Here is a 12,597-nt window from a genome sequence, read left to right as displayed (position 1 = left end):
TGCAATAATAGAATTGCCCCATCATGACAACACAAATACAGAGTAAATAAACACATGAAAAGGTGTGCTTCATTAGATTATAGTCATAGACTACAAAACAACATGACATAAGACTCATCATACACATTGGAATATTTGGTTTGAACAGTTTGAATTGTACGACTGATCGTCACGTGTGCGGGGAAGTCGTTCAGATGAATAGTTAATCAGAGAACTGACAGGATATCCAGCCGTGGTTCCACCAACGCCACTCTGACAAAAACTGATGAGCGTGGTTGATTCGGTCGGCTGGCTGTCTGTAGTCTGGCGACAATATTAATCTACGTTTACATTTGCAAGTAAAGATGCAGGAGAATTTGTAACTACTGTAGCATAATGTGAACAAGATAAGTATATTTATTCATGAGAACTGTCACAAGTACTTGCTACAGTTGTATCACTGGTTGTTCTGTGACTCAATACGAAGTTTGTTCACACACTGTCGTGATGTCTCGGCAATGTTTATAATTTAAATTTTAATAGCCAACACTGCTCTCCAGTTCTTGCAAACAACTTTCCGACAGTGGTTGAGGCAGCGCTTGCGAGAGATCTTGCGCCCATTTAGACTAGCAATTATTACTGTCGAATACAAACCAGACGCAGTTCAGTCAAGATTTGGATGTGATCGTAATATCAAAACATAACATAATTTTTTTGTTTTAACCTAAGCACTGATCGAGCGGCAACTTAAAATGTTATGTCTGTACTGTACATAAGGAGAAACTTGACACTGGCCACTACAGATATGAGCGGCAGGGCGGTACCACATGATGAAATGCATGATGAATTATCAGCCCCCAATTCTATACATTAAATGTTTCTCCCGTTGTTTTTCATTTTGTCATTGCTTTCCATCATGACGGACGCAAATACCTCCTTCTTGGCATTACTTGTTGTAGTTAACTCATTATTTTCTTCTTCAAAAGGTGTCTTATCAGGCCTGGTATAAATCAAACTGATATTCTGGTGTACTCAAAAACCGATTTGCACTTCTTATCACACCATCAAACATACTGTACTACATTATTCAACGAACCTAACTCTAGGCCTTTTTATGGGATGAACACTGTATATTTTACGCCTGTGCTATCTATCTAAAACATCTTTTCAAAATACTATTTTCACTCAAGACTAAGAGTTGGACAACTTCGTCTGGAGATTCCTGCCTTATTCCCAGTTTACCATTTTTCCTGTCGGGTGGCCACCCTTAAGCTTTCACCCCTCATTAGATAAAAGTAAAATTAACCCTTATAAGTGTTATTTTCAAGTTATCAGCTGTTATATTTTATAATTTGGAGCTCAATCAGGCAGAAAAAGAATAGACCGCTGTCTGAATAATTCTACTATTTTGTGCATCTGAATCAAACTTCTTGTACGCCAAATGTTTCATATCACATGGGAGCTCAGGAGATTTCACCTTTTTCTGCTTGTTGTTTTACAGTGTTCTTTGAGGTTTTGTTGTGTTTTGAGGTTGTTTACTGTTATTTGGGTGGATTAAGAGTGGATTAAATTCAGTATTTATAATTCCTAATTAGTGCATTGTAACAGCAATTACTGATTTTGCACATTGTTCCTAAATACTCTTACATGATCTTGTGGTCTATACATCTCAATTAAAATCAATAAACAATTATATACACAATGTTTGCATCATATTTTGTTGAGATGATTTAATGTGCAAAAGTTTAATTAATTGTTTATAGTTCAAGTAATTATTGAATACAATTAACCTATACCTATTAATTTTTTATAACAATCATGTTTAATATAAATTTATTAATCTTCTTTTTCAAATTTTGATACATGCATTTCTTAAGGAGATTTTTCTAAATTCCAGTAGACTTCTCTGCCAGTAGGGCAGAGCCCTAGTAATTTTTGTCATATCTAGTATTTTCCCACCACCCTTGGCACTCAAGCTTTAAAATAAATTTTACTAAGCTATCTCATTTTCTTCACAGCTTGAGAAAATTCCTGGAAACTGATTTGCTTATGAAATTAAATATATAGATTTGCATTTAAAATGTAAAAAACTGTGTGTTTTAAATAATAACGTATTATAACATTTACACTGCTAAAAATGGGGGAAAATACTCTGCATAAGGGCACTTCAAAACAAATCTACACCCGAAGCTTAGGTGTTGCTGGTACACTTGATCTCAGGACAGTTAGAGTTAATTTACAAGGACACTATGAAAGAAAAATACTCTATTATCAGGTTGAGAGTTTATAAGTGATTGTACAGTTCATACTTACGCTGGACAGTGACACTGGCTGATGTGGTCTCCGTGCCGAGCCGGTTGGTAGCCCTGCAGCTGTAAAGACCCTGGTTGTGGATTCCCATTTGTTCCACAGAGAGCACTGCCACACCATTGTTGTATGTGGTGGTGTACCCGGGGGCAGAGTCCACACACTCCCCGTCCCTGTACCACTGCACTGTGGGAAGGGGGATACCCCCCACTCGACACTCGAGTCGGCAGGGTGACCCCTCCACACCGGAGACTGGGGACAGCAACTGCAAGAACTGAGGTGGTGCCTCTCGCTCGTTCTCTGCACCACCAAAGCCAGATTAGTGCTACAGAGTTTTCTATCATCTTATTGTGTTCAGAGAGAGAGGAAGTAGTAGTAGACTCAGGAAGTGGTTGGAGGGATTTGGAAACAAATTGCTGTGACCAGCCCTATTCAAGCCAGTTTATTACAATACAGTATAGCTAAGCACAATCTGGTTTTATAATGTCTGATTGTAACATTGCCAGTATAAATATTTTATCTCTACAATTCTATCACAATGGAAATTTAAATGCAGTGTAGTTGGTACAAAAAATCGATTTTGAATGTAGGGTATAAATAATGCTGTCATAAATATTACAAAAACCTGAAAAATTACAAGTTACACTAAAGTTGAGTGGGAGGCAACATTAGGATTCCATCCTCATATTAAGGCCAGTGTCACATAATATTTGAGCTAACGCTTACCATTAAAGTAAATGGATTTATATTATGAGTTTATTAAAGTATGCACAGTTTTGACCTTTAGTAAGACGTATTTAATAGGTGAATCTTCTCTATTTTGATTAATATCTCACAGTGATAGTTAGCAGCAAAGCTAATTTATTGAAGGAAGACATTTTACCAACTAGAGAACATGTGAAAAAGGCAACAACAACACATGTTAGGGCTGCTTAATGTTACACCTCCAAAACTAGCATTTCAGGCATCAGGATTTCTGATTACTTTGTTGGCGCAACAAATACGCATAATCTGATACTGGCCTTAACTTAATATTTGGGTTCAGTCTCTTAACCCTTTTAGTTCTCACGTACATATAGCATGGACGCTCCGATTTCTTCACTTTAATGGCAAGATACTAACAAGAACATCCAAATTCTGTAGAATGAATTTATGAAGTTTGCTGAATCAAAATAAGGACTCTCTGGTTTCTATGATTGCATTATTCAATAGTCTGTGGCCATGAAATTGAACAACAAGCAGACTGTTAATATTTATTTACGTTCATTGTTGGGTGTTCAGCACTGTGTTTATAATATATTCTTACAAGTTTTATTTACTCACTCTAATGTATGTTTTTAGTTTTACTTTTTTAAATGAGTAAAAGAGTTCATAATAAATATCTTACTAAACAATCTGATTTCCAGTGGTATTGTATATTTTTATGATCATAAGTATTCAAATGTGTGCCTTAAGTAAATAGTGTTTCTATTTTTAAATACTAAATAGCTAATAGCAAATTACTCAATATTTGATATAAGTGATACATCCTAACAAGATTACTAGTGTTGATTAAAGAAATACATGTTTTCTTCAATTTGAGATTATTACACTTTTTTTAATAAATATCTTTGGTCCAAATAGTAGACCTTTTGCAAGTGCATTACATCTTGTGTTGACGTTTGGAAAAATTGCTTTATCACACTTAATAAACAAGGTAAGCCTACACTCTATGGCTATCAATACTGACAAATAAGTGTAGAATATCAAAGGTAACCAGTTTATTAGACAAGGTTTTTTTCATTTATATCAGTATGTTAAGTAAAAAAATAGATTTTTTGTTTACTTTTTCATATTTTACCAAAACTTACAAAAAAAAAAATTACAATTTTTTACAATATAAGCTTATGTCTTTTTAATTGCCTTTGTCATAACTATGAGTAAGAAGAAAAGGTCAAATAGTGCTAAAATTTACGTGAGTAAAACCATAGGAAAATATGTACAGAAAAGCTCATATTTTTCACTATCTCAATGTTGTTAGACTCATAACAACACATGTTATGATGTGTGATACCACAGCTTATTTTTAGTACATCTCATGTAAAAAGAACTTTCATTATTCCAAATTAATTTGAAATGATAAGAGACCTCCTTTTGTTAGTCAGGTATTACTGATACGTACCTCGGACAGTGAGCAGTGCAGTGGTCTCAGCGTAACCCAGAAGGTTGGTAGCCCTGCAGGTAAAACAGGCTGAGTCCTCGGTGAAAGTCTCCTCGATGGTAAGGGAGCACAGTCCATCCTCCACCTTGGTGTGATAGTCTAGGTTACTATCTATAGAGAGATTGTCCTTCAACCAGCAGATCTCTGGCATGGGGATGCCAGTCACCCTGCAACCACCAAACAGGGGAATAAACTATAGCTGTACACATGGTTAAAATTACATAGAGCCAATCCAATAATTCATATAGCCAAACTGAGAGATGATCTTAACACATTGGAGTCTACAAAAATACCCGGTTAACAAAAACTACTCATAATTTATTGTCCTCCTGATCATTGATGGAACTCTAAATTTGAAAGGTAAACCATCTAATGCTGGTAAAGTTATGCTGATAGAATCTTTCTTTGGCAATGCCTATCACTTTTATTCACAATAAACTAAACATGTTTGGTTTCAATAACAGGTAATCATAACCTTATGCCTCCAAGCACTAAATATTATAAACATACTAGCGGACCCGGCACGCTTCGCTGCGCATTTCAATAAGTTACCCACGGCTTCGCACGCAAATCTTAAGAACCGAAGTCCTTATATTACTTAGTAAATTTTTTTTTTTTACTATAATAAATTTTAGATTAAATTAGTTATATCTCCGATGCCACGATTGAGCTTGCTTTGTTGTCTCGATCGAGAGAATATGTACACACGGAGTTTTTGAGAACCATACTTCTGTCAAAAAAAAACAACTAAGGTTGATTTTATAACATTCTTTATATTTGTAGCCAACGTAAGATAGTAATTATGATATCTGCATTGCTCTTCTGATCAAGCATGAGCATGGTTTATATTAAATAAATATTGCAGTTAAAGGTGAATTTTTACGTCAAATTTGAATTGTATTATCTGGATAGTAAAGTCTATGTTTAACAGTGATTGCAGAAACAGTTTAAACAAAATTTGTCGTTTCTCTTAAGCTTACTCTATGCTTTAAAACTATAAGTGTAATATATGTTTACAAAGAACAGCTGATTAAAAATTTGAAAAGACTCTTTCACTTAATAACATATGTTTGCTGCAATGCATTTCTTACGGGTATTTCTGTAACCAGTGGGGCGGCATCCTGAATCGGGAAAGGGATAAAAAGTATCCTATAACCTTCTACAGATCAAGACGAACAAATTAAAAAAAAAATTAGGCGAATCCGTCCAGCCGTTTGTGAGTGATGCTGTTACACACGAACAGTTTCATTTTTATATATTAAGACAAGAGGTATTGCATGTTTGCAATCTTTTATTTTTAATTCCTGTTTTTTATTTGACAGACAATACTTTACTTTTAATGTTTAAAGACCTGGCTTAACTTTTCCAGAAGTTTTCTAAGCTTCTTGTTTCAGATATCCTTTCTTTTCTATATACAAGAGTTACTCCAAAGTTAACCATGGTTTAGTTATTAAAAACACCCAAATAAAAAAAAGGTATTGTATATAATTGAAAACTGCATGTTTCCTACATTTTTATACACACTTGCTAGAAAGACTAAGCACTTATCATATCTTTTGAATAGCTTAAAAATGCCTCTTCAAAAAAAATCTGCCACCTGCGCGTTTTGCTAGCCAATGACATCTTTGAGTTCATCATCATCATCGAACCACTGAGAGCCAAGTCACTCTTGAAAATATACCTGAAAACTCAAATATTGTAAAATGTTGATCTTCTCTAAATGTTTCATTGCTTTTTTTGTCAACAAGGTCATCACTCACAACTGATGGCCTGGCACTCCTTCCTTCGTCATGGATGTTTGTTCATCCACTTTTAAACAAACGAACCCATTCATATACACAGTATACTCCCTTCATCTATAACATTAAGCCTATAAATGGCACAAAGTTCCCTATGGATAGTTACTGCTGTTTTATTGCAGTAAATATGAATAGTAAAAATAAAGTATGTGGAGAAAAAGGATACTTCATTACTCAAACATCTCTACAAATTCATTTGGCCTTTCATATATTCTAACAAGTAAAAACATCATAATTAATTATAGTCCACTACCTCCATTGAAGAGATTTTTCTGATCTAAAACTCTCAAACCAATAACAAAAAACAAACTTCTTTTCTTATTTTTTAATTTAAAAAAATTACTGTTACATTAATTGTTTAGTAAAAATAATTTATCTATTTCAACTAGTTTTCATACATACACTGTTCTAGCAAGATACTTTAAAATGACACAAAATGATAAAAAATTGAAAAAAATAAATGCAATATTGTAGTCTAACATATAAACAAACTTGGCTCAAATACTTTATTTTTATTGGCCATACCCATTTCTACACCTGGCGTGTTGACAAACAAACCAATCTATTTTCAACTTATTAGTAAAACTAATTAGATTTTGTTGGGGGTTTTATATTATTTATGTGTATGGGATAGGAGTGTATGGAGGAACCACAAACCAAAACCTAAATAAAATTCTAATTTTGCAAAAAAAAGCACTACGAATAATGTTGAAAATGAAGAAGGATGAGTCAGTGAAAAATAATTTCACTGAACTAAATATTTTAACAGTGCATAGCCTTTATATTTTAGAATGTGTTATGTATGTTAGGACCTATCAATCTAAATTTAAAATTCATTGTGAAACCCATACTTACAATACTAGGAACAAGAAGGAATTAGTAATACCACGACACAATTTAGAATTTTATACAAAAAAAAACTTCTTATGCAGGAATAAAATTTTTTAAGTCAATTCCAAAAACAATAACAAGAGTTGAAGATATTAAGAAATTTAAATCAATGTTAAAAGATTATTTAATTAGAAAAGCATTTTATTCATTTGAAGAATTTTATTCAACAACATGATCTACTATAATCATCCAATTATGTAACTTAGTTGTAGTGACACTATTTATTGTACCCATGTACATAATGTAAATAAAGATATTTTGACTTGACTTGACTTGAATACAACTTAATGTATGTATGGACACTTTGCAGAAAACTATTTCAACTGATATTCTCTAAATTTGGCCAAAACTTTTGTTTCTAAATGGTTTTGGATTAGTTTGTTTCTTTAATTTATCAGATTAGGGCATAGGAGGTTTTATTTACATAAATTGTGGTTTTAAAGAATTGTTTAAGAAATATTTCAGTTCCTTAAAATTACACCTTATTAAAGAGTTATATTTTTGACCAAAGACTCTTAACTTTAAAACAATAGAAACTGTTGTAGAAATAAAATATAATATCAACTCTGTTGTAGATACAAAACATTATTTCTATTGTGAACAGGTTTTGCTCTTATTATACAGCTCAATAAAACTAAAAACCTTAAACAGATGAAAATTACCTGCACTCAAAGGTAAACCGGCTCCCTTCGTCAATTGTTGCATCGTGAAGTGGTAAGGTGAAGTTTGGAGGTTGAGTTTCTGGCTCTACCTTTGCCTTACTTGGTTCAGGTTCTACCTTGGCTTTCTTTGGTTCAGGTTCTACCTTGGCCTTCTTTGGAGGTGGACTTGGTGACTTTCGCACAGGTTTCTCATCAATTGGCAGTGCTTCTTGCAGACCAACGATCTCCTGCAGACATCAATGGAGTTCAACAACAAAAACATGCAGTTTCATGATTTATAGTAAATTTTTCATTGTTCAAAACTTTAAAACAAATTATTCTCAATCATTTCCACAGCATACAAACAATAACAGTGAGAGTTTTAAACTTTGAATGACAAAACCTAATTTAAAATAAGCAAAAACAAGATAATTACAAGAATCTTAGTGAAGCACCAGCGAAACATGGCTAGCAGTAGTGTGTAGACTGCACTTTTAAACGTGATCACAGCTACGGTGTCGATTGTGTCCGTGAATCACTTGAGGGCCTGCCAAGCGTTGCCACATTCACACACCTCTGCCACCACATTCCACCGGCGTAAACAACGCTCAGGATCCCCGATCAGGATAGAAACACTCCATTCCGAGAGCAGAGAGCTGTCTAAGCGGATATTCACCCAGAGATGATATGAAGCGGTTCGTCTAGTTTTGGCATCACGTCAGCTGATGTTGGCAAGCAGTCTGCTGGTTTAATGTCCACAAATAGCTTCCCGAGATAACACATGCCACAATTAATTGTGGAGTCCTTTCGCTTGTCCACTCGCCAAATTGTGTTTCAAACTACACTACAATTTTTGTTTTGTTAGTAAAACTGAAGATTCTTTCACTAGATTTATTCAGGCGTTAGTCACCACTTAAGGAGTTTTCTAAGGTTATTGAACATTTTTTTGGTTTATTTAACACATTTCTTTTAACAGATATAATTAAATAAGCAGTTTACTAGCCTAATATTATCTTGAACTTAAAAATGTCAAGTTATATTTTTGAATGCAACACTTACCATACGCTGCTCTTCTGGCGGTTTATTCAAGAAATTGATGATCTGCTGGAGTTCCATGCTGACCTGGGAGAAAGAGTCGATCATTTCCCGACTTTCAGTTTTCACCTGGTGTAGTTGCTCTGGCTGTCCACTTCCTGAGGTCAGAAAATCTAGTAAACTTATGAAAAGACAGAATTAAATTATCATATTTGGGATTATTAGATAAGTCTGTTTAACCTTCCCCAGTGCTGTATATATTCACTTATAGTGATATACATTTTAGGAGTTTTGCAAGCATATCTTGAAAGTAAATAATCAGTACATAAAAATTAAAAAAAGCTTTCAGCAATAGCTTGCTTTCAGAAAAAGATACAGAATAGTAAAATAATAATTACAATTACTTACCACTGCATGTTTGTAAAATTTAAACTGTTTTTACAGAAGAATTAGACTTTTTGTTCACTTTTTACATTTAGCACTCAAATAAAAATCCATAATATACAATATAAAGACACATTTATTACAAATAAAAAATATATACAACTTACACCTTTACTTTACAAAAAAAGCACAGGAACTAAAACTTTACATTTGCGTTCTCTGACAACCCCTACAAATCTGGTAATATCAAAACAAATCAGGATGTAAGTTGTTTTAAAGGACCTATAAAGAGTCCATATTGGTATTTTTTACCTGTATGAATAAAAGAAGTTAAAAATCTGAAATAAAACACTAAAGGAGTGTCAAAACTACTTTAGTTATCAATAACAACAAAATAACTGGTGTAAAGAGTGACTTGTGTAAGCAACAACGATTCCAGGTGACGATACGCATAGCTAAAATCATCTGTAGTCTAACAACAGTATTTAGGTAATAATTGAGATGGAGTGGGGATGGATAATAGTGCCGTTATTCTAGTTTATTACTATATAATATATTACAAATATAATAATTTATGAATGATACGCCGTAAATGCAATTTAACCTTGTGTCATGCATGTCAGCAGTACTAAGCAGTTCACTGACTTCCGTGACGTGAGGTCAGTACTCAGAGGGTTAAGCTAGTGTTAAGTGAGCTAACTTTAGTCTTGATAAATTCAATTAATTGAAGATTATAACAAATATTATCTTAAATCAAAACACTAACATGGCACTTTAAAAAAAATGCAATGGCTTTCAATATTCATAATATTAACATATACATTACCCCAATTAATCCTGAACCTACAAGTCATTCACTTTTAAAGGCATGTTTTTTATGTATGGCATCAACCTTTTTATAATAATATATTATTGTATATCTTGTAAATTTTACATGATATACATCTTCGGTATAAAATCATAATACTGCCGCACCATTCAGAAAAGTAATTAATGTAATAACTAATCATGTAAAAATGTTTTACAGACTTTAACACAAATTTTTCCAACACATCACACATTTTCAATGTAAAAAAGTTAGATAATTGTTGAGACAGAAATAAAAATATGATTTGCTTGGATTTAAGAAATAGGATTTGTTTTATGCTAAATTATGATAGATGTAATTATTTAAGAAAATAAATATTCATTATGTAGTAGTCTAGAAGAAAAGCTCTGCACAGTAAATGTTCTCAACACTAAATGTGATATTTTTAAATGAACAGAAAAATATTATGTGAATTTATAGAGCAAACAGTGTTCTAAGACTTACTGTACAGTGTTAGCCTAATTTTAGGGTTAAGGTTTTCGATTTAACCAAGAGAATTTTAAGGGCAACATTGACAACATATACTGTATTATATCTGGCTATGTATATGAAGAAGACCTGCTATTTTATAACTTGCTGCTATCTTCTGACAAGGTTCCAATCTGATCTTAGTCTGCTCCAATTCCCTGGGAAATGTTTCCAACAACTAATTTTGTTACATTCGTTACTACAATATTTTATTTTTGGACTGATGTCAAAGTGTCTACCATCATTTTGTATGGTAATTTGGAGTGTTCATTTTCAATTTACCAATGTTATAAGAAATGGCAACTTGCAGATCATCATGACTAAAAAAATGCCACCAGATTTTAGTAATTATTTTTGCAACAATTAAATAATTATTACATAATCTAATAGCAGTTACACAGGGCTGGCATGCAATTTCATTTTGAAAATAAGGGACATCAAGAGCATATTCTTTTAAATGGCATTCCAAGACCTGAGACAAGTGATAGTCACTAAATAATATATTCTAACCTCCCAATCCATTTTAGATTTAAATTTTAAAAGCAGTTTTTTGGACCCTGAAGACATAGAGTGAAACAGTTTTTTAAAGAACCTGTAAGATAACACGAATTTCTCCTCAATATTGTTTGACTTTTTATTGAATAGCTCCAACAATTTCAGTAAAACTTTAACACTTTTGGCTCAGTATGGAGGAATCCTAAAGTTGAAGATCAGAACTTTTCAGTTAACGCTCTTATGTTGTAATAAATGGTGGAGCTTTATGTAATTTTGAAAGGGAAGTAGGCATATTTTAGGTACTATTACACTGTTCATGCTTAAGAGCCTCAGATGTTAAGCGAAAATCCATATAGTTATTATTTTAGGTTCTGCATGTGTATGAGCACTTCTGATTTGAATGAATTATATTTCTGATGTCATGGTTGAGTTTGCCTTGTTTCTCCAATCAAGAAAATATATTGTGTTAATTTGTGTTAAATATACAGGGTGTCCCGTAACTCTCTGTACAAAAGTATACCACGATATTGATCAGGCCAAGACAAGTATACAGGTATTTCACAATATGAACTAGGGGAACTCCTATGCTTAGTTTCCCATCTGTCAGTCTGTATGTGTTTTTTATAAAAATATTAATAAATATACACACAGGTCTGAGAAGCCCACTTTGGTCATAAAGCATTAATTGAAGGCTGTAATTTTCTTACAGTCTAAGGGTATTTCTGGTATCATAGTTGAGTTTACTTTGTTGCCCTGATCAAAAAAATGTATACATATGCAGGTATTAGAATCCTATTTCTGTAAAAAATAACAAACAACTAAGATAGGGTGTATAACAGTCTGCACGTATATAGCAAAAGTATAATGGTAATTTTGTCTTTGATATCTGCATTACACTACTGATCAAGCACTGCATATTTAATATTTGATAAAATGTACTGTTAAAAATGTATTTTTACTAAATCTTCCATTTTATTATTTGGATAAACTCTATGCTCAAACAATGATTACAGAAAATGTTTAAATAAGAAGTGTTGATAAGCTTACTTTATGTTTTCAAGCTATAACATTTAATAAAATAACATTAAGACATTTTTAACAATATTTTATTTATTTACAATCTGTTCAATTTGAGAAGAACAATAAGTAAATATTATATACAGAAAAAACATTAACAATTAAAATTGAGTTAGATGTTAACCATTATTAACACTAACATAATTAATTAAAAAACCTAAAAAGTAGCTCCAGGATAGCAGATCGGTGGGGTCTGTACAGATTTTTAGAATTATCAAATAGATTTAACGCAAGGTTGTTTCGATGATCTTCTAATTTTCATAAATAATTGCGACTGAATTTGGTAATTTCTTCTTTGGCTGTTGGGTTGTTCAAATCTTGATGTAACATTTTATTGGATACATACCATGACGCTTTTGCAATTTTTCTTAACAATTTTGATTGATACCGTTGAATTATCTCCAAATTTGAGTTGCTTAACTGGACACCATATGTCCATAGAGGTTTTAGGAT

At 32.7% G+C, this 12,597-nt stretch overlaps 1 protein-coding gene across 1 annotated transcript in view; it reads right to left on the bottom strand.

The window, feature by feature from the left end:
* LOC124368266 (titin-like) overlaps positions 1–12,597 on the bottom strand; it is a 246,264-nt gene that overhangs the window by 57,898 nt on the left and 175,769 nt on the right. Inside the window, exons 33-36 of the mRNA XM_046825567.1 lie at positions 8,877–9,010; positions 7,839–8,065; positions 4,448–4,653; positions 2,293–2,586 (exon numbers count right to left, since the gene is read on the bottom strand). Of these exons, the coding sequence (XP_046681523.1) occupies positions 2,293–2,586; positions 4,448–4,653; positions 7,839–8,065; positions 8,877–9,010 (861 nt within the window). The remainder of the gene's footprint in view (positions 1–2,292; positions 2,587–4,447; positions 4,654–7,838; positions 8,066–8,876; positions 9,011–12,597) is intronic.

Source organism: Homalodisca vitripennis, chromosome 1 (genome assembly GCF_021130785.1).
Source record: "Homalodisca vitripennis isolate AUS2020 chromosome 1, UT_GWSS_2.1, whole genome shotgun sequence".
Taxonomy (NCBI): domain Eukaryota; kingdom Metazoa; phylum Arthropoda; class Insecta; order Hemiptera; family Cicadellidae; genus Homalodisca; species Homalodisca vitripennis.
Note: the sequence above shows the minus strand (reverse complement) of the source record. Positions and strands in the feature narration are given on the sequence as shown.